We start from the raw sequence: 27,576 nt of genomic DNA, 5'->3' as shown, positions 1-27,576 counted from the left end.
CAGAGGCAGGAGGATCTCTGTGATTTTGAGGCCAACCTGGTCTACGGAGTGAGTTCCAGTATAGCCAAGGCTACACAGTGAGACTCTTATTTCCAAAAAAAAAAACAAAACAAAGAACAAGGTCGTCTCCAGGCAATGGGAGACTGTGTCAAATTGATATAATCTTTTAGGGGACACTTGGGCAGGATCTATCAAAACAAATATGCATGGCCTTTGACACCATAATCTCAAGTGTAGGACTTTAACCTAGAAATATGTCCATGTTTGTACCAGAGGTTAAGTGTGCGAAATTACTAACACAGGCAAAACAGGAAATAGCTTAATTATCTACTGGAGAGAAACTGTTCAATCTTTAAGGCACTGAAAAGGTGGGAGAGATCCGGCACACTGGTCCATACCCCAAATCCCAGCCTAGGAGGTAAAAAGAGGAAGATAAAAGATCAACACTAGCTTCAGTGCCTTAGTCTAAGACTATCTTAAAGATTACACACACACACCAGCTCTATTGCCAAGGATGAAGTGGATTAGACACAATTGCTTCTGGGTAAGGAAAAGGGCAGAGGGAGGGAGCTTTACTTTGTTTCTTTTGTCACTGCTAGAACCATTAACAAAGATAGAATATATGTTTATTTTTTTAAGATTTTACTTTTCATATATGTGAGTACACTGTCAGTCTCTTCAGACACACTGGAAGAGGACATCGGATCCCATTACAGATGGTTGTGAGCCACCACGGGGTTGCTGGGAATTGAACTCAGGACCTGTGGAAGAGCAGTCAGTGCTCCTAACCACTGAACCATCTCTTCTGCCCCTGAATGTAGTTTTATTTAATTTGGGGGTTTTGGTTTGTTCTTTTGTTTGTTTGCTATGATTTTGTTTGTTTGGATTCACTATGCAGTCCAGGCTTCTTGCCTCAGCCTCCTGAGCCTTGGGGTTACAGGTATGTACCACCACACTTGGAAAATACTATTTGTTTGTTTGCTTGCTTCCCCGGAGCTGGGGACCGAACCCAGGGCCTTGCCTTCCTAGGCAAGCGCTCTACCACTGAGCTAAATCCCCAACCCTGTTTGCTTGCTTTTAATACAGGGGGCTGGCCTGGAACTCTCTATGTAGACCATGCTGGCCTTCAACTCACAGAGCTCTGCCTGCCTCTGCCTCCCCAGTGCTGCTACTAAGGGTGTGTCCAGCAACAAAGACTATTTTTCAGAAGGGCATACATATACCTGTAATTCCAGCAAGCACTAGAGACAAACACAGGAAAATTTTGAGCTCAAGGTCAGCCTGAAATCTATGTAGTCACAGGGTACAGGGCCACTCGGGAGGTAAAGGCAGGATGATCACTGCCAGTTCTAGGCCAGCAAGGGCTATCCATCAAGTCCCTGTCTCAAAAGAGAAAAAGGAACTGACGAATTAACTCAATAAGGTGCTCTGATTTCCACACTTGAGCTGTGCCGAGCGGCCCCTGACCCAAACAAACGAAAACAATATTGGGTAGTATGAGGTTGTATGTATATTCCGGGGCAGAAATGTTGTGTAAAAATAACTTCTTCGTGGGGCTATATGTTGTATTCAATGGAGCATTGCACATAACGTCTCCCATACCTATTGAATTCAGGTCTCAGACTCCGTTTTTTTACATCTCCATATCCCTATTCATGGGGGTAGAACGGGTTTTAACGAGTCAGATTTGTGTTCCGAACATTTGTTTCTGTGTATAGGGATAGCATCTTCTGACTCCAGCTGACACTGAATTTATTCTGTAGCTGAGGATGGCTTTGCATCCCTAATCTTCCTGTCACCTCCTCCCAAGTGCTGGGAGTACAGGCCTGTGCCATTATGCCAGGTCAACTGGTCTGTCCTGGAGCTCTCCCTGTAGTCCAGGCTGTGTTTCAACTCAAGAGATCTGCCTGCCTCTGCCTCCCAGGGTGTGTCACCACCACCCAACTGCTGGTTGTCTTAAGCAAGCCTAATCAGTAAAACTGACCTGGCACTTGGGAGCCATTTGTTAACCTCTGGGCGACGGAGATTAAGGGCACCAAGTTGAAATAAGTTGACACAAGATCAGTCTATATGCACTGTTAAGTTGGTAAAAGGGCTTTCAGTGTTTTTAGGACTGAAATTAACTTCTTGTTGAAGCAAGTCTGGGGAGAGAGTTAAATTTCTAAGGAGGTTTGCCCAGTAACTAACCGTTTCTAGGACTGAGACCATGAGGCGCCAAAACTGCACTCCCCACAGTTTATGCCAGCCTCTGCCCGTGTTATTCCCGTCCCCAACTGCAGTGCCCAAACCCAGGCCTCTACAATGGATCCAAGGCCCAGGGCCTACCATCTGCCACCTATGTGTTCGTTGCGGTCCTTCGCCTCCGCCTATCTCCATGTAGAAACAGGGCGTGCCCTCCCTTTTGCGAGCACAGACCCCATCCGAGGGGCGGGTGCTGGGGCCCTAGGCCCAGGCCCCTGAGGTTGGCGGGAGCCCGAGGGGGCGGGCCGCCAGGGAACGGGGAAAAGCAGAGAGGAGAGCGGCGCGCGCGGCGCTCAAACTCGCGCCACCTTCAGCTCACGGGCGAACCCCACCCTCTTCGTCACCAAAGGCGCCCAGCCAATGGGCGAGCCGAAAAGGCCGGGCTTACAAGCGAGGGACGGAGAGGGGGAGCCACGCGAGGGGGAAGGGATGTCGAAGGCGGGCTGCACTTGACTGACAGCTAACTCCAGCCAATCCCCCGTGAGGCTTCTCCGCTCTCCTCTTTGCTGGGCTCTGTTCTACGTCCCACCTTCTCTTCCTCCACCCCCCCCTCACTTCTTTGCGTCCCGCCCCGCCTCCCCTCCCCCACTCTGCGGGCAAATCACTGCTGGAAAGAGGCGGGGGCCTAAGCGGCAGGCTCGTGTGGAGCCTTGAGGTAGAACTGACGGGCGCTCGGACCAATAGGAGGTAGGCTGATGACACGGCTGTGGCCGGGGCCGACCAATGGGCGCGCGGCCTGGGGGCGGAGGCCCAGGTTCCAAACGCTCCGCGGCGCCATGGGCTGAAAACTCAACCGAGATGGAATCTCCCAGTCTGAACCGGTTTCAACCGGTTCCGAGTTTGAGGCACTAGGAGGAGGGGGAGAAGCGGCTGCAGCGGCCGCGGCAGGAGCAGCGGGAGCTTCAGCATCAGCAAGAGCAACAGTAGCTACAGCCCCGGCGGCCGTACCTGTTCCAGCCTTTGCTGCAGCAGTCGTGCAACCATCCCGAGGGGGAGGGGGGAGCCACCAGTCGCTGAGGAGCACGCGAAGGGGGGAAAGTTTAGGCTAGCCCGGGTTGGGGGGGCCGGCGCCGGAGCGGCGTGAGCGAGGGAACCCTGTGTGGTCGGGGGAGCCGGACTGCAACTGGCGGCAGAGCGGCCCTGGCCGTAGGGACTCGCGCTGCTGCTCCCGCCGCCGCCTGTGGCTGGAGGGTCCTGAGCTCCGTCTCACGGACCGGCCCGCTCCCCTCCCCCGTTCTTCCCTCCCCAGCCGGGCGGGAGCATTTATTCCTCGGATTAATTCCCCTTTTTGGTGGGGCGCGTGTGTGTGCGTGCGCGCGTGTGTGTGTGCGTGTGTGTTGGGTGGAGTTGTCCCTGGAATAGTAAATATTGAGCTTTTTTTTTTTTTTTGCCCTTCTCTGCTTTTTAATTTCTTTTTTTTTTAAGGTGGGAAAACTGTGAAACCCACCTTGATTTCCTCCCCTCTCCCTCCTCCCCACCTTCCCTCGCCCCAAGCCCGGACAAGGAAGGAAGAAGCAGTTGGTTGAATTTCTGGGTAAGTCGGTCGTGTGCTCGGGGCCGAGGGTCGGGCGGCGGCGCGGCGGGCATGAGGCGCGGCGGGCGCGGGGCCCTCGGCAGAGCCTGCGATTGAATGGAAGCGCTTCTGTCGCTCGGTGATGGAGGCGGGGAGGCGGCCGCGGGAGGGGAGTGCTTGCTGGGTCATCGGCGTGTGCGGGTGGCGGTGGAGGAAGGCGAGGAGCGTGGTAGTGAGTCTGAGCCCCTGCGCGTGGGTGGAAGGGCTTCCCCAGTCCAAAGGGCTGGGGAGAGTTGGGGTGATTTCAGGAACGTCTCTGTAAATTATTAGGAGTGGAAGTTTCCAGAAATATTTAGTGCAGCAGCATTGAAACGTCCGCCTGCATCACGTGGCCCCCTCGGTGGAGAGCTTGGGATGGGGGAGGGAGGGGCTACCGAGTCCCTTCTTCTGTGAAGAAACTCGAAAGCCTTGTGGGTGATTTTTTTGTTGTTGTTGGTTTTGTGAGTGTGTCTGTGTGTGTAACAAGAAGTAGAAAAAAACCGAGTTAATTTCTCTTTTCGGGGATCTGCAAGTGAGGTTCCGTGTTATAGGGTTTTTTTTCGCCCGGGGCTTACATGTCTTGGTGGTGGAACCGCGAACATAGTGAATGATGCCCTCCCTGATTCTCCTTCTGGTTTCTTGAGTTTGGGGTGGAGGAGAGGAAGTGGTGGTTGTAGAGGATGCACTGAATACTCGCCGAGGCGGGACCTCGGATCACTCAGAGGACATGCTGCAGAGAGAATAGGGCGGTGAACTTAAGGCGCCGGGTCTAAATGCCTCCTCCGAGTATGGGCGGGGTGAATGCGTGCTCCTGTGAGCTATAGTTAGAAGTGCTGAGAGTCGTTCGGGTGGGAAGCCAGGGGAGGGCGGGCCCTTCCTAGTGAGGCGTGTGTTTCTTACTGAATGAAGCAGGCGATTGCCCACACACCGAGTAACAGTCTTTTGTAGCGTCTTGTTTTTTGACTTCATGTGAACTTACCTTTTAGATGGCAACTGGTAGTTAGTGTGTTGCTGCTTGCTGTGCCATTGAAGGTATATGGATACTCACTTGTAGAGTCTCAGTGGTTCCCTACTGTGAGTGCATTTTTGGGAGTGGAGGACACCAATGAGAAAGGTGAACCATTGAGAAAGTGAACACTCCCTCCATAGCTGCATTATTACTTAGTGCATGATTCTGTATATTAAGCGGGGCGGGGGGGGGTCACTGCTGATAGTGGAAAGAATATTTGGAAGCTCTTTGATTGGGGCTGCTAAATGTGCTCGGCATTGACCAGAGCCGCCATTTCTGGATTACCTATAGTTGAAGAATAGGTAGGTCATTTTGGAAGATAACCAGTAGTTCTGAGAAAGGCCAGCAACTGTATTTAGATTGCACCCCTTCCCCCACATGGTCTAGTATCTGAATTCTTAGAGAAGGCCAACCTGAAAAATGAAACTTAGGTGTAGGGGCACTTGACTAAACATTTAATCATTTATTACTTTTAAAAATCCCTATAAATTGTGATAGTGTCTGAGACAAGCTGGGTGCAGTTTCTAACTGTAAAGTGGAAAATTCTGTTTTAATCTGTAGAAGTTCTGACACTTGAAGGCATTGGAAAGTATAGCCATGTGCCTGTGGGGTTTACTTTGTCCTGTACATTAGTGTTTGATCGTTTCCCCTTTCTAAGACAGGGTCTCGTTGTCCCAGTCTGTGACTCCTTCTCTCTTCTGGGGTTGCAGATGTCTTAGACCATTCATCTCCCAAGGACAGTTAGGCTTGTTGGGGTTTTGAACTTTATATAAATGAGGCTGCTGGCCTTGGAGTTAGTCTTCCCCCAAGTGCTTTCTTTAATTTTTAATGTATAATTTATTTTTACTTTATGTTTGCTGGTGTTATAGCCTATGTGTATGTCTGTGTGGAGGTGTCAGAAAACCTGGAACCCGAGTTACAGATGAGTGTGAGTTGCCATGTGGGTGCTGAGAATTGAACCCAGGGTTCTCTGGAAGCACAGTCTACTAACCACTGAGCCATCTCTCCAGCCCAGTTCATCTTTACATGAATGTAAGCACATCTCTACCCTTGACAGAACGGACTCTTGAGAAGGGGGGGTTGAGTAGAGAGCACAGGTGGGTCTTGTTGCCTTTGTCTACTAACAGTAGTGTGCTGGGTTCATGTTCTGGGCTTTGGTTTAGCCATGGCCTGATTATTAATTCCTTGAGATAGGGCTTCATAGCTCAGGCTAGCCCTAGCTCTGTGTGTAGATGAGGCTTGATCTGGCTTGGTCTTCTTATTTGAATGTCAAGTGCTGGGATTCCAGATGCACGTAACCTCCTCTGGTTTGTAACCCAGGGTTTCATGCATAGTAGAAGACTTTACTGGCTGAGACAAACCTAATCTTTGATTTATTGTAGCTAAGTTATATCTTAGACATGATTAATAAAACCTCAATACAAGTGTTGAGCTTGTATCAGCAGCACCACAAAAGTACCATGGAGAAACTGCTGGCCTTCAACTGGATTTGAGCAGGTTTCATTCACTATGCAGCCTTGGCTGGGGTGAAGGGTTAGGTGACCTCTGCAGTCCAAGATGTGCTGGAATTCACACTTCTGCCTTCACCACCTTGGTGGTGGAATATAGGACTAAACCACCAAGCCCTTTTTGTACAGGTTTCAAAAAGGATGGGATTGAATATCTCAGCAGTTAAGAGTTCTTTCTACCTGCTCTTGGTGAGGACCTAGCACCCATTCTGGGTGGCTTATAATCACTAACTTTGGCTCAGGTGGGATCCCACCTTCCTGCTTTGGCCTGTACAGGCACCTGCACTCAGCCACACAGACCCACACACAAACACAGAGTAAAAAATAAGTCTTAAAAACAACTTTTCTTACCAACCTAATTATTCAGAAACTGCAATCACTCATGCTATTCATTTTCCACATCCTTACAAGCACTGCTGTAAAAGGTATCATGGATATGTGTAACGCATCCTCTTTAAATGGTGTGCAAAGTTGTTTGATTGAGCTGCAAGCCAGATGTAGTGGTTCACACTACACCTGTAGTCCCGGTGCCCGGATGGTTGAGGCAGAATATTCATATGCAGCTCTGTAGTCAGGAGAGGATTCTATTGTTGAGGTACTAGAACAAGCCCAGCCTGTAAACTCCAAGCTGTATTGAGTCTGAGACAGAAGGATGGCAAGTTCAAGGGTTGCCTGGCTAGAGTGACTTCATTGCCAGCTAGCAACTCAGTCCTATCTGAACATAAATCTGAGGGGTGGAGAAATAGTCCAGTGATAGTGTGCTGTGCCTAGTGTTTATAAAGTTAGCACCTCAGTACCACAGGAGTAAGGGAAGTTGGCAGAATATTTACGTTTGTGTGCACTTTGGAGGTAAGGGGTCAACTTGTAGGGGCCAGGTCACTCCATCATGTGCGCACGTGCATGCCTGTAGGTCCTTGGATTAAACTGGCTATTTAACTGCAGTAACCATTGAGCCACTTTGCCAGGCTCTGTTGCCCAGAATATAATAGACACTTTCTCCTTTTGCCTTACTTACTGACTTAGTTTTGGGCGCAGTAGCATTATTATGTAGCCCTAGCTGTCCTAGAGTTGCAGTGTAGCTCAGGCTGGTCTCTCTCAGAGCTTCACCTGCCTTGGACCCCACCCCTAGTGTCGCCAAGCCCAGACTCATGTTTTGGAGTTTGTTTGTTTGTTTGTTTGTTTGATTGATTCAGACAAGTTCTTACTGCGACTCAGGCTGGTCTCCAATGCAGGAAGTGTGATCCTCTTATCTCCTCAGTGCTGGGATTGGAGGCATGCGCCCCACATGTTCTTCTGTTTGGTTTCTCAAAGCTAGTGCTCAGGATTGACGGTTGAGTCAATAGAGCTACACATTCTGTGGGTGGGGTGAGACTTCCTTAGGATCAGGATAGTTCAGGGCAGCCTTTATAGTCTTCCCTCCTCTAGTCTTTTAAGACTGGGTCTTAACCGTTTAGTCCAGGCAAACTTTGGATTCATGACTTGATTCTTTCCTTTGATTCAGGAAGTGTGTGCTTGCAGATTCTGATGTCCTTGGAATAAGAGCTGTGCGTCTCAGTCTGGCGTGGCACTTGTCAGTACTTAGAGCCCAGGGTGACTCCAGATTAGACTCCTTGCCTCAACTTTTCAAGTTCTGGGTTACATGCATGTAATATGTCCTTGGTATGGATGGTATTTTAATGTTTAAACACAGTTAAGAATGGAAAGTAATGTAGCTGAGCAGCTTGGATATACAAAAAAAATTCTGTTCTTACAACTACTGTGTATGATGATGCAAAAATTAGTGTTTTAAGATTGTCTGGTCTGAAACGTTTAGACTAAGCTATTCAAAAGATTCACTTAGGAATATTTTAGAAAACAAATCTTTGAGATCACATTTAAAGTTTTAAAACAAGAACTTACAAAGGGCTGGGCATGCGAGTGGTAGAGCTTGCCTCGCATGCCATCCCTAGCACCTCATAAACAAGGTATGGAACGAGAACTGGAGAAGTAAAGACAAGAGGGAGGGCCAGAAGTTCAGGGTCACTCTTGACTACACAGAGATTCAGTGAAGCCAGGGCTGAAGACAGTGACAAACTGAGAGGGGGAAAATCACTCCAGCAATAGTCTGTAGGTAACCTTGTCATGGTCACACACTTGTGTAGTCCCTACACTTGGAAACTGGTGGCTTATATAGTGAAACCTGTCTTTCTGCCTCCACCATCACACCCTTACCCCCAAAATAAAACAACTTTGAGGGCTATGGAATCATAATTGACCCAACTTGATTGATAGATTGGTGTAGTAAGTGGAGCAGTAGATCACTGGTAAAGTTGAATGAACCTAATAAGTAAGTTATTGAACAGTTTGGTAATGCAATTTTGCTACTCGTTTCATAATAATTAGGTAAAATTTCTGTAATCCAAGTATTTGTGTGAATAATTAAATTACCTCTAGAGAGTTTGAGTGTTAACTGCTGTCCAAACTTGTTAAGTGATTCTGTCTTTTTCCCTTTCAGTAATCTATGCCAGCAATTATGACAATGTTAGCAGACCATGCAGCCCGTCAGCTGCTTGACTTCAGCCAGAAGCTGGATATCAACCTTTTAGACAATGTGGTGAACTGCTTGTACCACGGGGAAGGAGCCCAGGTAAAGGAGAGGACTGAACACTTACCAGTCATTAAAGTGTGACACAGTAGAATATATTTTATAATTCATATAAATTTGGAATTATTTGCTAATGAGAATTAGTCTGGGTAAAGTATTAATACTGGATGTGGTTAAGAGGGAAAATTAGGATTATGCTTGTCTGGCTTTTCTATTTTTTATTTTTCCTTTTGAGACAGTCAACTGTTGACCAGGCTGATGGCATGCATCACCAATTCTGGCTCCCTTTTTTTGGTACCTTAGAGGCCAGGTATCCTAGAGTTGTAAGCCACCTGATTGTGGATGCTAGGAACTGAACATTGAGACTGCAGAGACAGTCTCTCCAGCCTTCATGTGTCCATTCTTTGCAGCTTACTAAAGTGTACTTGTTCCCCTTTATAGTGATGGATATAGTGATGGATATCAGTACAAAAGAGGTCATTTGTTCTTTTATATATATTTGGAGTGAATAGTCTTTTGTTCCATTTATTTTTATTTTTTAATGAATATGGGTGTTTGCCTGTATGTCTGTATCATTTTGTGCCCAGCTCATAGAGGCCAGTGTCAGATCCCATAGACTAGTGTTGCAGGCAGGGATCTAGCATGGGGATCAAACCCAGAACCTCTGGAAGAGTAGCCAGTACTCTTTAACAGGCGAGTTAGCTCTCCTGTCCTTCTGAGATGGATCTCTCTGCGTAACAGCCCTGGCTGTCCTGGAACTCACTCTGTAGACCAGGCTGGCCTTGAACTCAGATCCTCTTGCCTCTGCATCCTGGATACTGGGACTAAAGGTGTGCCACCACCATTTATAAACCATTGTCTGACTTATAAAATATTATTATATTCATTATTTTTATTTTATATACATTTGTGTGTTTCCTGCACATATGCTTGTGTGAGATGGTATCGCCTGGAAATGCAGTTATAGACAGTTGTGAGGGACCATGTGGTTGCTGAAAATTGAACCTGGGTTCTCTGAAAGAGCAGCCAATGTTTATAACCCCTGAGCCATCTTTTCAGCCCCCACTACCTGGCTTTTAATTATTTTTTTTTCTTTTTTTTAAAGATTTACTTAACTACATATAAGTACACTGTAGCTGCCTTCAGACACACCAGAAGAGGGCATCAGATCCCATTAAAGATGGTTGTGAGCCACCATGTGGTTGCTGGGATTTGAATTCAGGACCTCTGGGAGAGCAGTCAGTGTTCTTAACCACTGAGCCATCTCTCCAGCCCCATATCCTATTTTTAATGTAGGATATCATTGTGCCACCTGGTTGCTTATGTGGCAGTCAGAGAATTACTTGGTTGTCTGTGAATTCTAGTGATGAGACTCAAATTGGATAGTTATGGCTACTAAGCCATCTTACTGACCTGTACCCAAATTTTTAAATACTGAAGTTGCAGAAGTCTTTTGGGTGTTTATCTAAAACTCAGTATGAGCCAGGTGTGATGTGCTCCTTCATTTTTGGCACTCTAAGAGGCGGAGGTAGGAAGAAGAGATGAGTTCAGTCTACATAGTGCGTGCCAGGCTAGGTAAGAACTTTAAAAAAATGAGTTTTTGTTTTTTATTTGGATTTTGTGTTATTGAAAAGATCTTAATGTGGATAATTACCTTAAAAATAAGCTATATTTTGATTTGACACTTACTAAAATAGGCTGTTTGCTTATGGTTCTAGCTAGCACTTGTGACACAGGCAAGTTTCATGTCAGCCTTAGCTCTCAAAGGAAACTGGAAAGAAAAGGTTATGAGACAGGAGTATATGTAGATTGTTAAAGCCATGTAATAAATGCAAAATTCTGAAACTTTGTAGTGGCTTTGAGTAAAATTGTGTGCAGTTGTCCTGGTGATATGTAAACAACCTGGATTTAGTGGACCCACCAGGTGGGAGGAGAGCCCACTACAGAGAGTTAGTTGTCTTCTGACTAAAGTGTACACATTCTCACACACAAATTATGTATGGAAAGTTGGCCGTGGTGAAGCATGCTTTTCATTATCCCAGCACTAGGGACACAGGATTAACTTCTACAGGCCAGGTTCAAAGCCAATCTCAAGTACTCTCTCTTTGACCCTAAAGTCTTATAACATGACAGCATCTAACAGTGCAACCATTGTTGCCAGAAGCTTAGATTCCTTGAACAGTTGTCTGCTGGAACTTAATTTTGCTTTTTGTGGGATTTTGAGGAGAAGGGTGAGATGGGGATATGTTAAGGTGGAGTTTCTCTGTGTAACCTGTCTGTCCAGGAACTCACTATGTAGACCAGGGTGGCCTTGAACTCAGATCTGTGCACCCTGCCTCCCAAGGCATTCAGCATTCTTGTTTGACCTTGTGTTATACATTTTAGAAACCAGAAAGGTGGGTATTGTTTATAAAGTGTTAAAAAATGAAGGGAGATAAACTATGCACAGGTACTCTGATTCACGTGGGGAATTGTGTGATGCTGGTCTGACTGTAAAGAGAGCTGGGAGGCTGGAGAGAGGGCCCCAGTTAAGAGCACTTGTTGGCTTTCGCGGGGGACCTAGATTTGGTGCCTGGTCCCCACATGAAGGCTCCGAGGGTTGCTCGAACTCTAGTTTCAGGGGATCTGAAGCCTCCTACCCACTGAGTTTGGCGCCTGTATATGTGCAGGCAAAACACTAACATGTAAAACTCACACCTTAAAAACCTTTAAGGATTAAATAAAAACAAGTGAGCAGAGAAGGGCTTTTTCCCCCTTTTAACTATTTATTTTACGTTATGTAAAGCTTTTGCCTGTAAGCATATACGTGCACCATATTCGTGCCTGTTGGATCCCCTAAAACTGAGGTTATAAATGGTAGTTAGCCACCACATGGGTGCTAGGAATGGTAAGCGGGTTTTCTACAGTAGCAACTGATACTTTTAACTGCTGAGCTAAGGAACAGAAATGCTTTTATATTTATTAAATAGCATGGATGATGTTAGACTTTTTTTTCTCCTTTACTCTTTGTTCCTATTTTGTGTTTTAGCCCCCTTTGAGGTTATAAGGTGAGGAGAGCGGGAAATAGACCAGAGCAAGGAAGGCACTAGGGTGCAATGCTAGACCAGCAGCAAAGGACACCATGTGGAGGTTGAGATAAAGGCTACGGTGTGGAAAGTGTTTGCACATATGATGCTTAGCCTATCAAATGCTCTGACCCGTCTGAGTGGTGTGACTCAGGCCCGCAGGCGAGTTAGTCCTGGTTCAGAACAGTCGTGACAGACGAAAGAATGAATGAGAGTAGCAGTTGGGCCAAGTAAGATTGACTGGGTGAAGAGACATGATTTCTACTGTTTATTACAAGTTCATACTGTAGGTATTATCACGGAGAACATTAAGACACAACTTTGGATGTGGTGGTGGTCATCTGTAATCTTAAAGTGTAGAAGCCAGAGGCTTGTAGTTCTTTCAAATTCCACAGTAGCTTTTACAACCATAATATATGTTGAGTGTATTTCTAATAGGGTGGTGCGTTTGTAGGTGCCCTTAGGCTAGAAGAGGATGTTAATTGATCCCCTGGAGCTGCAGTTACAGGCAGGTGTGAGCTACCTAATATGAATGCTGGTAACTGAACCTGGGTCCTGGAAGAGTTCATTTCTGTGTTCCCAGAAAGTGGAGTTCTCACGGTGCTGCTCGCTGTATGTACTTTACATCTTAATGAGTTCTAAGGAACACTAACTTAAACTCCTTTGGTATAACATTACAGCAGAGAATGGCTCAAGAAGTACTGACACATCTAAAGGAACATCCTGATGCCTGGACGCGCGTCGACACCATATTGGAGTTTTCGCAGAACATGAACACGAAAGTAAGCAATGGTGGTTTTAGAAGTCCATTGTTCTTTCCTTCCAGTTGTAAACTTTGAGGAAGGTATCTCATTTTTAGTATTAGCAATTATTATCAAATCATTTTATATTGCTAAGTTATTTCAAATTACTCTAAAGCTTAGAATTCTTGCAAATAGTCCTAAGAATTATGAAGCTTTTATAATTGGGACTAGTGTGCAAGGTGTTCTTTTTGGGGGTGGCTGGGTGTTTTTTCCTTTTAGAACATGTGTATAGTAGGTCTTAGCATAAGTTGTAAACATTATTCAGAGATGAGACATAACATTATTTCGGACAATTAATACAATACAGGTTAGGCACCACCAACATCCAGTAGTATGGACAGTTTAAAACCCTATTCCACAGTATCAGTGTTTTCAATGAGACAGCAGTTCTTATTTGCAATTGAAAATGTTATAACTCAGGGCTTTTTTCCCTTAAGTTTGAACAGAAGGGTTGATCAAATGTGTTTTGACTGTTTTAATGTTTGGTGATTCACGCTTCTCTTTAAACGCCTTAAAGTAATAAGATGCCATGGCACTCTGTTTAATGCACAAAGGGTTTCTACTTGATACACATTGTGTTAAAACAGAAAAATTGCCATGTGCACGTTTATGAGATCAGAGTGTGTTAGTTAACAGTTTTAAAATATTAATTAGTTTTGACATCTTGTAAATTTTAAGGCAAAAATGCAGCCCAGAACTTCCTCAAAGTGCTGACCTTAAGTAGCATAGCAGTGTTTGCCTGTTTGCTTGCCTGGTAAATTTTGCTTTTTATACTGACAGACATTACTAATGTTTAAGTTGATTTATCAACAGTATTTTTAAAAACTCAAATTTGTCTTGTGAAAAATGAGATGATTAGAGGAACAGAAAGAAAGCAACAGGTAAAGAATTCTTCAATTTACATAAATTACAAATGATTTGGTGCTAAATTTATGCACTATGACATTTGGCTTTTATGCAATCATTTTTTTTTCTTTAAAGATGTTAACACTACCTGATATTAATCATAATGTTCCATTATGTTGATTGCTTGTAATAGGAAGAAAAGGGTGTCTTCCTGTGCAACTGACACAGCTAGGCTTTGACGGCAGGCCTCCACAAGGTCTACCCTTTTGATTCCCTTTAACTGGATTCTGTTCATCGATTGTTTTTGTTTCATGGGTGGTGGGTGGGGAAGGGAAACTCAATGCATAAATAAGTGTTTCCGAGGGCTCAGGTTTCTGCCATAGGGATCATTTCATGCGTTTGTTTTTTTCATGTAGTCTTTGCTGTTATCTGTCCCTCATCTTCATAGCTCAGCAGTGGCTTACTCAAGTTTTGAGATTTAAAGGGAGAAGTAGGGTTGGTTTTTGTCTTTTGTTTTTTTGGTGATTTGGTTATGTCCTATCATATTTATGAAGAAAATTATTTTCCCATAGGCACAAGAGTTCTCTTCCTCCCAAGTTTCGTATCCAGAGTCCTTTTTGCCGAGGCATTAGTTAGGCCTTAGACTGTGCTGATAGCTGCACCTACCTTGACCGCGTGTATAGATTCCTTTTACTGGGCTCCAGTCCTCCAGTTAGAAATCCTGTGTTCAGTAAGCTGTTCTATGTTTGTAATTGTTGGAAGGGTTGTAGGTAATAAACTAATATTATATATATAACAGGTACCAATCATTACTAATAAGTAAATGGACAAATATGACAGTAATGGAAGTGGGTGTTTCAGTGAGAAACAATAATTAGGTCAAGTAAAATAATTTCCTTAAGAGTTCTTTTTTTTGGTTTTTTTTTTTTTAGTCTGTTGTATTTATGGTGTTTGTTTTGGTGCTTCATGGGTCTTTAGTTGGTTATTATTGCAAGTGGACATAATCTAATATAGTTGGCTCTGCTTTTTTTATTTTTTTCTTTTGAATCTTTAGATAGTGTGATTTGTGCTTGAAAAAATGTATAGAGTAGTAAGTTTTATGCTTAGAGGAACGTCTGTCTTTATGTGCTTCTGAGCACCAGATCTGCAGAGCGCCTGACCAGGATAGTAAGCTTCATTCACTACTGCTGATTATGAAATACTGCAGTGACATTTATTTCCTAATTTCAGAATTTGTTTTGGCCTCATTCTTATTTTAGATGACTTTAAGGAATGTTCTGCAAATGTAGAGTTTGAGTAGAGATTGCAAAAAAAATATTTTTGTAAAGTATGGAATATTAAAATGAGAGAAAACAGCAAAAACATTTAAGCACAATGTAGTTTGGGACAGTCTATATTGTGCTGTGGCTAAAATGAGCATTTATATGATCCCTTTGGTTGAAATACTAATGCTCCTATTTTATTGTGTAAATGACTAACAACTTTAAAGATGAACTCTTATTCTCAGCCAACACTTGCAATCTGAGGCTGTGTCTGTGTGAATGAGTTTACCTTTCAGGTATTACAGCTGGTGGTTAGAGTCCCCAAACTACATTCTGGTTCCTTTTCTTTCTCCTGCCTATCCACACTAATTGGTCATAGTGATGACTTTAGGTAGCGAACCCTGGAGCATTACAAATTCTTAAATGCTGCTGACGGTTAGAGTGCATAAGCAGTGGGAGGGATAGAATGGATTGAAAGTGCTGTCTGTTATTTAACTTTCTCGCAAATGTAATTACAGCTTCCATGCTAATAAGGAATACCTGAAAGGTAGATACAGATTGCAACATGCATTTGTATTTTGACTGTGCACAAAAGTTTATCTTTAAATTAGTAGAAATAGAAACTGCATAAGGGCGGGGTTAAAATCGAAAATAAACCCATGGGTTTGTCTTGCTGCTCCTTTAAGTAACACACCAGTGATCTTAAACACTATACAGAAAGTGTCTGTGACCATACTTGCTGTTTGGCTAAAGCTTGTAACTCCTAGAGGGTGGTAGGAAGCTTGATAGCATCCAAGCTACTAAATTTTAGGAGCCTGGTTGTGTTAACGTGAGAGCCCATGAGCAGTCACTTTCACTGTGAATCCCTGTTTGGCTGTTATCTTTCCTTCTACAGATAAGCCCATTTGGCTGCTAAAGGGCTTTTTATTTGGTTCTTCCTCCTGGTGTGAGCATGTATAAACAGCAGGACGTTTCGTAGAGTAGTAAACAGTAAATGAGGAAAATGCATGAAATCTCAGCTTATGGGTGAATAGATTCTTGTTTAATATATGTAATTAAATTTGATAGCATAATGTTTTTGAAATGTTAGCTATAATTGTGTGAGTGTCTGTCCATTTGTGAATCCTGAAAGGTCCTAGTCCTGTGCCAAGAAATTCACATAGTTCTATTCTCCAATTTTCAGTACTATGGACTACAGATTTTGGAAAATGTGATCAAAACAAGGTGGAAGATCCTTCCAAGGAACCAGTGTGAAGGTAGGAAACACCTTAAGGGCAAACGGTGCAGACTTTGGCTCCCGACACTTTTATTACAGTTGAGTTGATTAATGTTATATGGCAGGATCTATTTGTATTGGGAAGGAGTAGGCTATCTTTTAGAGGAAAGGGATGGCTGTCCCTTTAAACTCTGTAAAAAAGAAAATAGTACCTGGTTGAGTATGATGGAGACAGGATGATTGGGAATGCAAGTCCTGGGCTGCATAGTATCCATCTCAACTTTTTAAAAAAGGGTCAGTCGGGGCTGGAGAGATGGCTCAGCCGTTAAGAGCACCCGACTGCTCTTCCAGAGGTCATGGGTTCAAATTGCAGCAACCACATGGTGGCTCACAATCATCTGTAAAGAGATCTGATGCCCTCTTCTGGTGTATCTGAAGACAGCTACAGTGTACTTATATATAATAAATAAATAAATCTTTTTTTTTTTTTTTTTTTTAAAAAGGGGGGGTCAATCAGGATGATGGTTTAGCTGGTAAGACACCTGCCTTCAGGCCTGATGACCACACGCACTGCTCCATAAGCACACCACACACAGAGTAAGAGAAACAGTTAAAGTGGTTCGGTACACGGAGGTATACTCCTGCCAAGGATGACCATGCAACTTCAGTTCCCAGGACCTACATAGCGGAGCCAAATCTGTAAGCTGACCAGCACATGAAGCTGTGCTGTTGGCAAGTTATCTGTATGCACACAGGACAAATACATTAGTAGTTTAACAACAAGCCCCTGACTTAGACTTCTGAGTGATGTGATTGTTGAATTGCATTATGGGTATGTATCGCCATACCCAGCTGAAATGATACTTTACAAAAAACAGTAACAGGTTAGAGAGATGGTTCAGTTGCCAAAGCACAAGCTTCTGGATGACTTGAATTTGGTTTCCAGATTTGGAGGCCAAATGACAAGTTTGTTTTGAGTTTCTGCATCCGCCATTACATGGGCTTTCTGGAATTGATCTCAGGTCACAGGGCTTGTACAGCAGGTATTTTTACCCGTGGCCCATCTTGCCAACCTCTAAAGTGTACCATGTGTGTGCAGGTACCTTTGGAGGCCAGATGTCAGTTGGATCCCCTAGACCTAGAGTTATAGCCCCAGATAGCTTCAAACTGACTGTGGGTGCTAGAATCCAAACCTGGATCCTCTGAAGGAGCAGTAAATGCTTTTTCTCCCCGACCCCCCAGATTTATTTGAGGGAGAGCAGGCAGTCAGCCTGTCCATACTTCTCCATCTGTGGGGACAGAAGGAGGTTACAGATCTTTTGGTGCAGGAATTACAAGTAATGAAACTTAGCACAGGCCTTTAATCCCAGCCCTTCAGAGGCAGAAGCAGGCGGATCTCTGAGTTTGAAGCCAGCCTGTTCTACAGAGTGAGTTTCAGGACAGCCAGGGCTACTGTGTCTCAAAATCAAACAAACAACAAAAACCCTAAACCAAGTCGCTGGACCTCGTTCAGAGGTCATAAGTTCAATTCCCAACAAGCACCTGGTGACTCATAGTCATCCACAGTGAGAATCTGCTGCCCTCTTCTGGTATGCAGGTATATCACTCTATGCATAATAAGTAATAAATAAATAAATCTTAAAAACAAACCCGAAGCAAACAAGTAAGTCCTGGAGCTTCTGAAGTCGGTGATAGGAACCACACACAGGCTCTCTGGAAGAGCAGTAAGTGCTCTTACCCTTGAATCATATTTCCAGCCCTGTTTCTTTTTAATACAATTGCCTGTTTATTTCTTTGTTTTTGGTTGGGATGGTGCCTACTGTAGTCAGGTTGTTTGTAGGTGAGGATGACTTTGGTGCCTCCTACACCTGAGGACTGGGAAGAAGAATCTGAGGCCCCACAGCACTGGGAGGAGTTCTGACAAGACCCAGACCTAGACCCAGAAACAAGCCTTCTTCCAGCCGAGCTGAACGTGGCCTTAGCCATAGCCTTAGAGTGTTGTGTTCATACTTCATGGATGTCAATGCTAGCCAGATACCTTTCAACCCAATCGTTACAGGTTTGGCATTCATGATAATCAGGGTAGTAACTTCAGAGAAGCCAACCTGTTTGGTTGTGGTTATGCAAACCTGGAATCCCAGCCAGTATGTAGGCAAAGGAAGAAGATTGCCATCTTTGCTATATAGCAAATACCAGGTCTCATAGGCCCGACAGACACTCTCTGGAAGCTCAGATCTCTGCTGGAGCACTGAGCAGCTTGCCTGTAGGCTTCTGACATTACCCCAGTACTCGTGTCTCCACCCTTCCAGTACAAGCACATCCGTTCTTTGCTGGTTTCCTCTTCTGTAGACAGTGTTTTCTAGTGCCATCCTAGCTGTCTGACTGAGAACTTTGCTCTGTAGACCAGGTGGCTTCAAACGCAAACCACCTGTCTCTGCCTCTCGAGTGCTGGGGCTGAACAAAGGTGTGCCATGAGGCCAGACTGACACCTTCAAGGAGAGACTTGTGGACCAGTTATTTCTTTTACTGACCTGCGTCATCCTTGTACTTGATGTGAACCTTGATTACCTTCCTTTCTGCCAGAAAGACTCAAAGACCATTTTATAACTGCATCCATTGGCTCAGTGTACACATGGGTAGTTGCAGCCTCAGAAGGTTGAATAAGTGAGACTGGTTCTGAAATGGCATTAAATGACAGCAAAAATGTAAAGGTGTGTGTGTGTGTGTGTGTGTGTGTGTGTGTGTGTGTGTGTGTGTGCGTGCTTGCGCGGGCACACACACACACACACACACACACACACACACACACTTACATAATATATGCATGGGTGTGTCCTTGAATGTGTATGTGTACTCCAAGTACCCCAGAGTCCTAAAAGGGGACAGGATCGCCTGGCTCTTGAGTGGCCTTGTGAGTGGGTGCTGTGAACCAAGCTTGAGTCCTCTGCAAGATCACCAGGCACTTAGACCTGCTGCTCCCACCTCTCCCAACTCCCTAAAAGTGAGAAAAGAGGTAATGTAATGTGTAATAAAAAAATTGTTAAAATTTTGTTCTGCATTGCTATAATGGCCATTTAACCTTAGGCCAGAAAATAACATCTATGTTTTGTAGTTTTGTGTATTTATGATTATTGAATTAGTAATTTACTAGTATTGACTAAACAAGTATGTTTCAAGTTAGTAGGGTTCCCTTACTTCACTTCTTTAAGTGCCTTAGGGGTTTACATTTTAGTTGTAGTTTAGGGTTTTAGTGGTGGTGGCCATGCTGGTGCTGTTGTTCGACACTGTAGCCAAGGAGACCAAGAGTTTGCTCTGGGTAGCCCCGGTGGCAGGTTTGCATCAGTTTAAGGTTATCTTACCTCCCATACACCTGCAATTTTTTTTTTCCTGCATAGAATTTATTTTCCCTGGAATTTGCTCTGTAAACCAGTCTGGCCTCTACTTCCCAGTGCTAAGATTAAAAGCATGTGTTGCTACTGTCTCTTGAAGTTTTAAGTTTTAAAAGAAATATTTCTTAGTATTTTTAAAAGTTAAATTTACTGCATGACACTCTTAGGTTTTTTGAGATAGGGTTTCTCTGTGTATCCCTGGCTGTTCTGGAAATCACTATGTGAATCAAGATGGCCAAGAACTCTGTCTACCTACCTCTGCCTCTCAGGGTGAAGGCCTGTGCTACCCAGCTGCTTTGACACCTTAAAAAATTGATGTGTACAAATTTTGTTGTAGTGCGAGGATCTCATGAAATTACCAGAAATTTAAAGAGAAACCAGTGAGTGTAATGTGAGTAAAGCAAATATAGCAGTAAGTCACACTTCTGATTACCGTCGGAGGGTCTGCTTGTACGTGTGTGCGCACGCACGTGTGTGTGTGTGTGTGTGTGTGTGTGTGTGTGTGTTTGTGTGTGCATGCAAGCAAATGGATGTCACAGGACAACTTGGAGCATTCTGTTCTCTCCTTCCCTGTGTGTGGGGCCCTGAGTTCAACTCAAGTTTCATGTTTTGTGACTCGCTGAGCCAACCAGCTCATTGGCCCTTGGGGATGGCTTTGAATTTCTGGTCTCCTTACTACCCCTGAGTGTTGTGATTACAGACTTCAACCACCACTGCTGTGATGAATGCACACTAAGCATTTATTGATTATCATTACCAGGAGCCGAGATTAGTTGCAAGCATGTTCCTCTACCGTTAGCCCATGTTGTCCTGAGGTAGAACCTCCAACCTAGGCGTACCCATAAAAACCATTAAAGGGAAACAATTCTGTTTCAGAACCAAATTATCCAGCCTTTGGGTTTTTTTCGACAGGGTTCAACATATAACCCTAGCTGACGTCATGCACCACCGTACCAAGCCTGTGTCGAGATGCTTTGCTGTGCTTTTGTTGTTGCTGCTGTTCTCAAGACAGGGTTTTATACAGTGTGTAGCCCTGGCTGTACTGGACCTCGCTCTGTAGACTAGGCTGGCCTCAAACTCACAGATCTGCTTGTCTCTGCTTTCCCAGTGCTGGGATTAAAAGGCATATGCCACCTTCTTTTTTTTTTTTTTTCTTTTTTTCGGAGCTGGGGACTGAACCCAGGGCCTTGTGCTTGCTAGGCAAGCGCTCTACCACTGAACTAAATCCCCAACCCCATATGCCACCTTCTAATCCTTCCTGCAATGATATTTTTTTTTAAGGTTTTTAAAAAGGATTTTAGAGTGGTGATATTACGATTTTTTTTTTCCAGATCAATACTGGTGGTGTTTTTACAAGGGTTTTAGATGTTTATAGTGCCAATATTTGAAACCAGTACGTTGTACATGCTAATCAAGTACTTTTTCGGAGATCTACATCTATATGGATATGCCCCTCCTTTAGATTTTATTTACTTTTTTAAAAATTAAAATTATGTCCCTTTTGGGAGGCAGGTATGTGTGTGGTCTATACTGCAGAATTTAGAACTCATAGAACCCGTGAGGAAATCAGAGGACAAGCTGGTTCTTGGGGGATTGAACTCTCCCTCCTGCTTGGTGGCAAGAGCCTTTACCTGATGAGTGAGCCCAGCCCCACTTAGCTTTGAGAGGCTCATCTACCTGGGCCACTGAGGATGTCTGTGTCGCTGGGTCTGGTGCTGTTACCCTTGTTACTAGAACTTCATCTGTGTAGAACGCATAAGGGACTAACCATCAGAATTTTAAAGATGGATTTAGTTGACACCAAGGACACATAGGAAACAATCTATAATAGGGATTAACCTAAGTATTAAGTATAATGTGATGGTCTTTTATAAATCCACTTTAGTCCCTAGTTTTTTCACTTTAAAACCTACTGATCTAGAGCAGGTAAAGCTCTGGAGTCTGAGGCCATTTCTAGGCCAGGGTTGGTTAGGATCCTCTTTCCAAAACTGCCGAACCCAGTCACCCAACTCTAACGCAGGTGCTGGGCTGTGCACACACACCACTCACATGTGTGCACACAGCGAAGGTCAGGCAACAGAACAAACAGAAAACCAGGCTTCTGTGTCTGCGATGCTTTTTTATTTGTATTTGTCTGGATTTTTTTTTTTTTTCTCTATTTTTTGGAGCTGGGGACCGAACCCAGGGCCTTGCGCTTGCTAGGCAAGCGCTCTACCACTGAGCTAAATCCCCAACCCCCCAGCTTGAAATTTAAGAAATAAAAATAAAAAATAAAGTCAGTATAACAGAGGGCCATCCTCAGCTACAGAGTCGGTGGAGACCAGCCTAAATTAAGACCTTATTTCAAAGGTAAGAGGCAGTGAGTGAAAAGAAGCAGGCTTGAGTGTTATTCCAGCACTTGAAACAGATACGGGAAGATCAAATCAAATTCAAAACCTGTCTAATATACACAGTGTTTCAGGCTAGGTACTTTCTCAAACATAGCTTGGAGGGTGAGGAGTTCAGGATCATCCTTAATTACAAAAGAGTTTTACATAGACCAGTCCAGCTATAAGAAATAAATACTGTTATTCTATTATTAGGCAGAGGACAGGATGGTTACTACTTAAAAAAAGAAACTATCAGTAAATGCTAAAACAGTAAGTGATCTTCTGAAGAAAACGCACCTAGAGTCTTAGTTTGGTGTGGACTTTCTTTTGCAAAAAAAAAAAAAAAAAAGCCAGTTGCAAAGGAAATTTTCTGGATTGGAGATCGCTTAGCAATTACGAGCCTTTGCTATTCTTCCAGGCCTACAGAAGTTCTAGGTTCTATTGGAAGCACCCACGTTACATAGCTCTTGACACCTTTAGCCATTCATCTTTTGCTCTGGGCTTTCACACACAGGTGACACACAATCACAGACAAGTAAATGACAACGTTTAAAAGTATATATAGCTGTGTGGTGGTGGGCACATCTTCAATCTCAGCTCTCAGGAGGATCTCAAGAGTTCGAGGACAGCCTAGTCTAAAGAGCAAGTTCTAGGATATCCAAGGCTACACAGAAAACCCTGTCTTGAAAAAGAAAGAAAAGATAAAAATTAATGTATGCTTTCATGCTCCTTGGGAGGCAGGAGCAAGAGTTCAAGTGTGCTGGGTTCAGGGGTTTTGTTTGTTTGTTTTTTGTTTTTGTTTTTGTTTTTTTGTTTTGTTTTGTTTTTTTTTTTTAATTAATGAAATTGGCTTCAATATTTAGCCAGACTGGCCAGAGCTTCAGGCAATTGTCCTGCTTTAGTCTCAGCTATTTAAACCAGGGCAGGTATATCCATTTAATCAAAGAGTACATAGTACTTGGTATAGTTTTCCTACAGAATGGATGTATTAGATGCCTGTAATCTTATCAGACAGGAATGAAAGGGATCCAGGAGGAAGATGGATGGCTAGCTAGTTCATGGCTAGCCTAGAGCTACATAGATCCTGTTTTCTCACAGCTTAAAATACTCGATCAAAAGCATGGACACACATCCCTTAACAGTTTTTGAAGTGTTTACTCTCAAACCTAGGGAGTTCTGTGTGTTAGGTCAGCTCTTTACTATTGAGTATTGAACTACTGCCATAGTACTAATTGGCATTCTTTGCAGTTGCCAACACTGTTGAAGGAATTGGGGTTGGAAACTGACTCTGCTCTCTACCAGGTCCTGAATGCTTGCTCAAAGTGAAAAAGTTGAAGTTTCAGGCATAAACTTCCTTGCCTATCTTGTAAAGTTAAATTCTTATGTATTATGTATATTTTATAGGAATAAAAAAATACGTTGTTGGTCTCATCATCAAGACATCCTCTGACCCAACTTGTGTAGAGGTAAGAAAATGTTAATTTTAAGTTTTATTTTAATTTATTTTAGTGTTTGTGTGTACATGTGCATGAGAGTGCATATATCATGGGTGTAGAGGTCAGAAGACAACTTGAGAATCACTTCTCACTTCTCCTGTCATGGATCTGGAGATTGAATTTATGTCTACACTGTAAGCCATTACAGATGCTCCAGAGATTTTATGGTTTTTTTTTTTGCTGTTTTTTTTTTTTTTTTTGTTCTTTTTTCGAGCTGGGGACCCGAACCCAGGGCCTTATGCGCTTCCTAGGTAAGCGCTCTACCGCTGAAAGCCTAAATCAGCGATTTTATGGTTTTTTAAAATTAAATTTATTTATTGTTTTAGTAAAATTCATCCTGTGTGCATGTTTGTAAATCTTGGGTGCTATTTGAGGTTACAGGGCAAATTTTGGGAGTTGGTTTTTTTCTTTTACCAGGTAGATGCAGAGCCTTGAACTCAGGTTGCTTTATTTACATGCTGAACTACCTCCTTGGTTCCCAGAGAATGTATTTAAGAAAGCAAAATAATTTAAATGTTAGTCTGTTTTTGGGTTTGGGGATTTAGCTCAGTGGTAGAGTGCTTGCTAGGCCTGGGTTGGGTCCCCAGCTCTGAAAAAAAAAAAAAAAAAAAAGTCTGTTTTTAATAGCACCAGGAGCGTGCATACTTCAGATAAACCTGGAATCATTTCTTATGCTTATGTCGATACTGAATTCTTTAGGCACTTACTTGATCTAACCCCTTTCCCACCTCTCCCTAGAAAGAAAAGGTGTATATTGGGAAGTTGAATATGATTCTTGTTCAGGTAAGCTTTCTATTAGCCATCTTCCTCAGAAAAATATTGAAGGATTGTTACACTTAACATCTGGATCTTTCCTTACGTAGATGAATATATTTTTACAATTCTTACTTTTGTTTTTAATTACGTAGTTGTGTGTGTGTACCAGTGGGTATATGCATGCAGTAGAGGGTCCAGCAAAGGCCAGAGGCTTGTGACACTTACGGACCCAGAATTAAACATGGGAGTTATTGACATGGGAATTAAAGTTGGGTCTTTGGTTAACATTTGTGCTGATAAGGATCAACAATTATTTTAAAAGACTCAGAAGGCTTCAATGCAAAGTGGATTATGTATTGGCGTTTCAAATTTTTGAGGTAACTGGATTCTTAGACTTTGCCTCCTACTGTGCATTTATTTCTCTTTCACATGGGGCTCTTCTTTTTGTTGTTGTTCTAAGATTTATTTTATATATGTGAGTACAGTGTAGCTGTCTTCAGACACACCAGAAGAGGCATCAGATCCCATTACAGATGGTTGTGAGCCACCATGTGGTTGCTAAGAATTGAACTCAGGACCTCAGGAAGAGCAGTCAGTGCTCTTGACCGCTGATCCATGTCTCCAGCCCTCACATGGGGCTCTTCTAATTCCAGTTTATATATCCTTGCATGGAATGTGTCCTCTTAATCTCCATCCATTCTTTCCTAACCACCCGTATAGACTTTTAAGTTTGGAAAATTCACATTGGCCTGTCTCCTCTGCCAATCTCGACAGACCATTCTTTTGTAGATTGTTTGGAAGACAGCTTGGCTATGTCACTGTCCAAATGTGGGAAATCTAAGACATTTCATTGGCAATTTAATAGATGAATCAGCCCAGGCTTGTGCTATCTACTTCAAAGCTTATAATGTTGTCAAACCAGGGCCTGGAGGCATTGAATCATGTAAGAAAGAGCCTGAATTCAGCTTTAGCAATGCACTAAATAGTGTTATGACTAGATTACATCCAGCAGGAAATGTCTGTTTTGGAATAGCAGGGATTGCTCCCAGTGGCTGATGTACTAGATGGACATTTTGTCTAGCCCCAAAATCTACCTTGTTAACCTGTCACACTTCATCATTTAGTTAGGTCTCATAGTTTGTGGCAGGTTATACGTATCTATCAAGGAAATGTTAATATTTATACACATTAGGACCATATATAAATGTCAGGATAACTGGGGTCTTTGAGTATTGAAAGCACTGTTGTATACTTGTGTGTGGTATATTAAAAGGGGGAGTGAGTAACACTCACTTTGACGGCATTTTGTCCTTGTCAAATAACATTTCATTTTTAATTTTAGATACTTAAGCAAGAGTGGCCCAAACATTGGCCAACTTTTATCAGTGACATTGTTGGAGCAAGTAGGACCAGTGAAAGCCTATGTCAAAATAATATGGTGATTCTTAAACTCTTGAGTGAAGAAGTGTTTGATTTCTCTAGTGGACAGATAACCCAAGTTAAAGCCAAGCATTTAAAAGACAGGCAAGTATTTGTTTTACATCATCACATGTTCTATGGAGCTCTAAGTGTAAAAGTTAGTTTTCAATGGAATCAGATCAGCAGTGTCTGCATTACTGGAGGGAGGGGGAGTGTGAGTGTGCATAAGATGTCCTCCCTGCCCTCCATCAGGGAGGTCTCCCCTAAAATTGGGATTTATTATGTTGTCTGTCCCTCCTTTCTAAATCACATTGTTTGTTTGTTTCTTAGCATGTGCAATGAGTTTTCACAAATATTCCAGCTTTGCCAGTTTGTGATGGTAAGTGGTTTTAATTTTCTTCTTTTTTAAAATAAGAGTTAGAGGAAAGTATATTTATGGTATGATGTTTGTGTTTCCAGGAAAACTCCCAGAATGCTCCCCTTGTACATGCTACATTAGAAACGCTGCTGAGATTTCTGAACTGGATTCCCCTGGGATACATCTTCGAGACTAAGTTAATCAGCACCTTGATTTACAAGGTAAAGCCAGTACACCTCAGTTTTGTCTCTGGAAAGTCACAAATAGTTTTCCTTCATTGCCACTCTACCCACCGTGTCTCTTTCTGAAATGAAGGGACTGCTTCCAAGGTTGCTGCTAGTCATTGTTTACTAGGAATCCTTCAGCCTATGTGGGATTTGTTTGTTTTCTTCAGTTAAGGATTAGTGGTAAGCGTTGATTCAGACGCACCAGAAAAGGGCATCAGCTCCCATTGCAGATGGTTGTGAGCCACTGGGAATTGAACTCAGGACCTCTGGAAGAGCAGTCAGTGCTCTTAACCACTGAGTCATCTCTCCAACCCGTAAGTGTTAATTCTAATACTATAGAGTCAGAAGCAGACCATCTTTTAGTGCATTTTTTAAATATTGTGTGTATTGTGGGTGGTTGCCTGCAATGCTCCACATGGAGGTGTGGGAATGAACATCAGGTGCTTTTTTTTTTAAACCTTCTAAGCACTCTCAGAGGTTCCATGTCTAAGGATTTCAAGTTTGAGGCTTCTTGTAAAATTGTAAAAATAAAAAGCTGTCTTTTACCCTCATTAGATCCAGCACCATAGACAGCAAAGCTGTCTATGTCACACAACCAGTGGTCTCTCTCTGACCCTGGCAACAATCTCTCTGTCCATCTAGTTCCCAAGGCAGGCTTCACCATGCCAGAAACACACATCCCATCCGTGGTGCCCCGGTCTCTGCTGACACATACTCTCCCAAACTCAAATCTCCACAAGGACGAACACACAACACCACCTATGATCCAGTTGATAAAATATAATTGAACACCTAAACATGCAAAGCCCTGTACACACCCATCCCTTAAGAACATTCATAACAACCTGTAAATACACAGAGTGGAATCTTTACATCAACCTCCATGTTCTCTCCACGGCTTCCTCTCCTTTGTCCTTCCATTCCAGTCTCCTCTTTTTCCCTCAAACTTCTGCCCATCCTTCTCTTCCAATGACAGGTTTTGTTCTATCTTGTACCTGCCTTCACCTGTGTGACATGTTACAGAGGCCTGCCTGAACATGGCAGGGTGTGGAGGTTCGTGCTTGTTCAAGGGTCAAGCAAGACAAAGCAAAGACTTCTATGGGCCACACCAGAGTTGAAATCCCAGCATTTAATCTGTGCGGCTGGGTTAACCCAGGACTACATGGTTACATGTCTCAGAAAAGGAGAATAATAGTGGTGGGGGGTGGTGGGGGTGGGTGTAGGGGTGGTGAGGGTGAAAACTGGAGGATGCTATTACTGGTACAATTAGTAAATTGCTTTCTTTTGTTTCAGTCACAGTGAAGAAAATCAGATGTTTACTATGTAAATGGGGGGGTTGTTTACATTGTTGTGTGAATGCTTGTCCCCAGGATTAGACTCAGGTCGTCAATCTTAGCTGCAAATGCTCCAACACTGTGGTCATAAAAGTATTTTATCTGATGAGTAGAATAACATGAACCCCCAATTGTTGTTCTC

At 43.3% G+C, this 27,576-nt stretch overlaps 1 protein-coding gene across 1 annotated transcript in view; it reads left to right on the top strand.

Annotated features, from left to right (window-relative positions):
- Nucleotides 1–3,005: 3,005 nt before the first annotated feature.
- The window catches only part of Xpo1 (exportin 1), a 42,218-nt gene continuing 17,647 nt past the window's right edge, over nt 3,006–27,576 (top strand). Inside the window, exons 1-9 of the mRNA XM_032915880.1 lie at nt 3,006–3,775; nt 8,805–8,936; nt 12,640–12,741; nt 16,054–16,126; nt 23,249–23,310; nt 24,079–24,123; nt 25,439–25,620; nt 25,846–25,894; nt 25,975–26,094. Of these exons, the coding sequence (XP_032771771.1) occupies nt 8,811–8,936; nt 12,640–12,741; nt 16,054–16,126; nt 23,249–23,310; nt 24,079–24,123; nt 25,439–25,620; nt 25,846–25,894; nt 25,975–26,094 (759 nt within the window). The 5' untranslated portion in view covers nt 3,006–3,775; nt 8,805–8,810. The remainder of the gene's footprint in view (nt 3,776–8,804; nt 8,937–12,639; nt 12,742–16,053; nt 16,127–23,248; nt 23,311–24,078; nt 24,124–25,438; nt 25,621–25,845; nt 25,895–25,974; nt 26,095–27,576) is intronic.

Source organism: Rattus rattus, chromosome 11, assembly GCF_011064425.1.
Source record: "Rattus rattus isolate New Zealand chromosome 11, Rrattus_CSIRO_v1, whole genome shotgun sequence".
In the NCBI taxonomy this organism is placed as follows: domain Eukaryota; kingdom Metazoa; phylum Chordata; class Mammalia; order Rodentia; family Muridae; genus Rattus; species Rattus rattus.
This window is presented reverse-complemented; position numbering and strand designations above follow the sequence as displayed.